The 4,476-nt window shown below is 35.6% G+C and overlaps 1 protein-coding gene across 1 annotated transcript; it reads right to left on the bottom strand.

Annotated features, from left to right (window-relative positions):
* Window positions 1–2,815: 2,815 nt before the first annotated feature.
* On the bottom strand, window positions 2,816–3,172 carry LOC110101807. The gene has a single exon (XM_020833377.1). The coding sequence runs from the start codon at window positions 3,170–3,172 to the stop codon at window positions 2,816–2,818; it is 357 nt and encodes a 118-aa protein (XP_020689036.1).
* Window positions 3,173–4,476: the final 1,304 nt, after the last annotated feature.

Consider the following 4,476-nt stretch of genomic DNA (forward strand, 5'->3'; position numbering starts at 1 on the left):
AGAACCGTCATCCTTTTACACTCTCCAAGTGTTAGTAGAGAACAATCGTCCTTTTACACTCTCCAAGTATTATCAGAGAATCATCATCCTTTTACACTCTCTAAATGTTGGTAGAGAACCGTCATCCTTTTACACTCTCCAAGTGTAGGTAGAGAACCATCATCCTTTTACACTCTCCAAATATTGGTAGAGAACAGTCATCCTTTCACACTCTTCCGGAGTAGGCAAAGAACCCTTCAGTTGTTTACACTCTGCTAGTGTAGATAGAGAACCCTTCGGCTGTTCACACTCTCCAAGTGTCGGTAGAGAATCGGATCTCCTTGACAGATCTTCTCATAAGAAATCTAGAATGATGAGAGAAGAGTGTGAAGTAATTACAAATCACAAGTGGAGATTCTTACCTTTAAGTACCAAGTGAATCCTTCAAGCTCCAATAGTAAGAATCCTCCTTCAAGCGCTCTCTCACACTCTCTCATTCCCTCTCCCTTCAGTTGACATGAAGATTAGTAGTCAAAAAGATTAAGACACCGTTTTATTTGGACTTTATGTAGGAATGACATGAAAAACCGTCCAAAGACTGCTGATTTTCAAATTTGTACATAGTGTATTGTCCAGTACGATCGTCAGATCGTCCCGTACGAGTCTACTTAAATCAGTTGCATAAGAACCCAATGTACATAGGTATGAAATGACTTCGTAAATGATCATCATCCCATACGAATTATGTTTGTCCGGTACGAACAGTTATTTCATGTGTTGGTTTCGACAAACTGCAGGATGTTACCAAAATTTCAAAAGATAGAGCATTTCGTCTTGGGATGAATGGGAGTTCGTCTGGACAAAAATTTTCTAGAGAACATTTCGTCTTGGGACTAATAGGAGCTCGTATGGACGAGTATTTTCTAGAGAGCATTTCATCCTGGGATGAATAGGATTTTTTCTGGACAAAAATTTTTCAGAGACCATTTTGTCCTGGGACGAATAGAAGTTCATATGGAAGAAAATTTTCCAGAGAGCATTTCATACTGGCACGAACATGATGAATCATTTGGACTATTCAGCACAAAGTGAGAATCCAGAGCAGATCTTCCCAGGATGAATTGAGAAATTCGTCTAGATGATCAGGATTTAGATAAATTTTATCACTTCTTGTTTGTTCTATTGTTCTTTCAAGGGGATTAACTGACTTAATCGTCCTTTACGAATAAGGTTCATCCCGTATGATCAGTGTAAATTTTAAAGATCTCCCTAAGTGTGTGTGTGCTATGCTTATTTAATTAAAATCATATTTTCTTAAACTCAATTATAATAAAATTACAAACTTCAATTTAAAAACTATCTCAAGCTGAATTTTGATTTGAAGTCTTCATTTGTCTGAAGTTCGATTATCCAGAAATAATAGACCGCATAAGAGCAAAAATAATTTTTCCAAAAAGTGTTAGGAGAAAACAAAGCTTAAAACAATAATATTTGGAATCTTCAAAACTATACAAGTTGCAAGAAGATAAAACATACAAATAGCATCTCTCTTAACATTTTCAACTTCAATCAGAATTTGTTTAGTGACCAATGACAAAGTAGTATGAAAAGTTGGTAAAGCTAGTAAAACAGAATTCACCAAAGTAATTTTTCCAGCTAACGAGTGCAGTTTCCCACCCCATATACTTAGCTTATTCGATACTTTGTTCATAATGAACTTAAAATCAGCTCTCTTCAATCTCCTCAATGCCACCTTAGTCCCGAGATATGTGAATTCATGAAGTTCCCTGAACTTCATTATTTTGCAAATCTTCTTTCTTCTCCCTTTCTTCACCGACCTTCCAAAAAGAATACCTGATTTTTGTAAATTGATTTTTTCACCCGTCTATTCATATCATTTTGTAAGAATACCTTTAACCATTTTAACAGATTCCAATTTAGCTTCTAAGAAAACCATAATGTCATCAGCATAGAGAAAGTGAGAGACCTTGGGACTGTTCGGTGAAATGCTAATGCTAATAGAATTCCCCGTTTGTAAGAATGCATTAGAAAGTAATTGAGCACATAACACAAACAAGAAAGGTGAAAGTGGACATCCTCGACGAAAGCCTTATTTAGCCTCAATCCACTTGGAATAGATCCCATTGATAAGTAATGAAAATTTAGGCCCAATAACACATTCCATGATCAGATTAGCATTGAAATCCAGAAATTCAAAATACTTTAGAACATTATTCAAAGTTGGCCAACCCATGGAGTCATAGGCTTGCTCCATAACAATCTTAAATGAGACCATCCACTTGGAAGAACTGGAATGCCTGAATTTGTGAAAGACTTCTTGAGTTACAAGAACATGATCCAAAAGTTACCTACCTTTCATGAAATCCACTTGTTCTATTGAGATTAACTTTGGAATTACAAACAAGAGTCTATTTAGGACAATTTTAGCCACTATCTTATAAACCGAGTTACATAAGCTAATGGGCCTGTAATTGGATGGAGAAGTAGGATCCTTAATTTTAGGAATTAATACAATATTTGTGTTTTTCCAACTATCATTCATTTTACCACTAACAAAAAAGTGATCCAAGGCTTTCCATAAATCAACCTTGATGATATTCCAATAGAATATAAAAAAAGAGTAAGTCATACCATCATGACCCAGTGCTATGTTACCTCCATGCTCCTTAATGACCTTATGAAGTTCTTCTATTGAAAACCTTATGTTTAGAAACTCTTTATCAACTTCTTCCAAAGTATTGACTGGAACCGACCATCCATTCAATGAACATTCTCTATCTTCATATTTGTTGCTAAAAAACTGAAACAAAACTTCTTATATAGCTTTTTGATCCTCAACCAAGTCTCCTTGCTCGTTTTTGATATTATGAATGTAGTTTATATTTCTTCTAGCAGTTGCAAAAGCTTGTAAGAATCTGGAATTAGCATCCCCCTCCATTATCCATGTAATTTTGGCCCGTTGTCTCCATGTAGCATTGATATAGGCTAAAACTGTATTGAGTTCTTCTATTTTAGCTTTCAATTTCCGTTGATCATCTTCCGTTAGCTTCCCATCGTTAGCTTCCTTCTCATGTAAAATCTGAATATCTACGTTAAGCTCATCTTTAGAAATACTGAGCTCTTTGAACTTAGATTTACTCCAATAGTGAAGATTCCTTAAGGTCCTCTTCATTTTTTGGTTTAAAGCTTGGGAAGGATCTCCTTAAGCATTTCTTCTCCATGATTCTCTCACAATTGCTGTAGAAGGTGGAATTGAAGTCTAAACCTCTTCGAATCTAATAACTTTCCTAGTAGGAGAACAGAAATTCATCAAATTCAATAAGATCAGACTATGGTCTGAGGCAATTTTTGCCAAATGCCTTTCCATTAATCTATGGGAAGAGTTAAAAGCAACTGAATTAACTAGGCATCTTTTAAGTTTTTCCAATATCCTTTCAACTCTTTCTTGTTATTACACGAAGTGAACTTTGGAGCAACACAAGAAACCTCATACAAATCATTACAAGAGATAAAAGACTTTATCTCCTTAGTTCCAAGATTAAATAAGAATTTCCTTCCTCCTTTATTTTCCTCCTTAGACAACAAGCAACTGAAATATCCTCTATGATCATAGGAACATCTTTAAACATAAGATGATCTAAACCATCCCAAAGAAACCTTCTTCTATAAATGTCTTCACTCCCATATATGGTTGCTATTCTCCAAGTGCCTTTGTTGAGAACATCAAGATCACCAAACACAAACTATGTTGATGCTTCCACCACTTTGAATGAAGCAGTCCCTTGTTTCCAAATCAACAAAATTCCTCCTGATAGGCCTTCGGAAGGAACACTAAAGAAATCCCAACCTTCACCAAACATCACCTTAATAAGCTTGCTATCAACCATTGTCAACTTTGTCTCTATCAACCCAAGAAAGAATAAACCATGATCTCTGATGAACTCCCTTGCATAAATGAAAGTTTTCCTTTTTCTTACTCCCCTAAAATTCCAAAAACCAATAGAGGACATTTAATGATTTGTGGGGAAAAGGTTCCTCGCCCATTCTCTTACTTCTCCTTCAAGTTTTCTATTTCTTCGAAGAAGTTTGATAGGACCAAGTCCCCTTAATTGTTTAGCTCCTTCCCTTTTAGATTTACCAGACCCATCCTCCTATAAACTGGTTTTATCCTCCAAAGAATCAATTGAAGTTGTATCAACTCTGTTTATTCTAGCCGGTACCAAAACAAAGCTCCTCTCCAAAACAAAACTCCCCTCTTCAACAGCACCATCTTCAATTTCACCAATTATTTCTCCTTCCTCTCCCACATTGTTTAAAACATCATACTGATTGTGATTGCATATAATTCCTTCAATATCACCTTCTTTGCCAACTTTGAAGCCTTCTCTGATGACTGCTGAGTCTTCTACTATAGCCGGATCCTTCTTTTTTTTAATTATCTTCTCAAAAAACTATTTCCCTATATTCAACCGCATA

Source organism: Dendrobium catenatum, unplaced genomic scaffold, assembly GCF_001605985.2.
Source record: "Dendrobium catenatum unplaced genomic scaffold, ASM160598v2 fragScaff_scaffold_211, whole genome shotgun sequence".
Lineage (NCBI taxonomy): Eukaryota > Viridiplantae > Streptophyta > Magnoliopsida > Asparagales > Orchidaceae > Dendrobium > Dendrobium catenatum.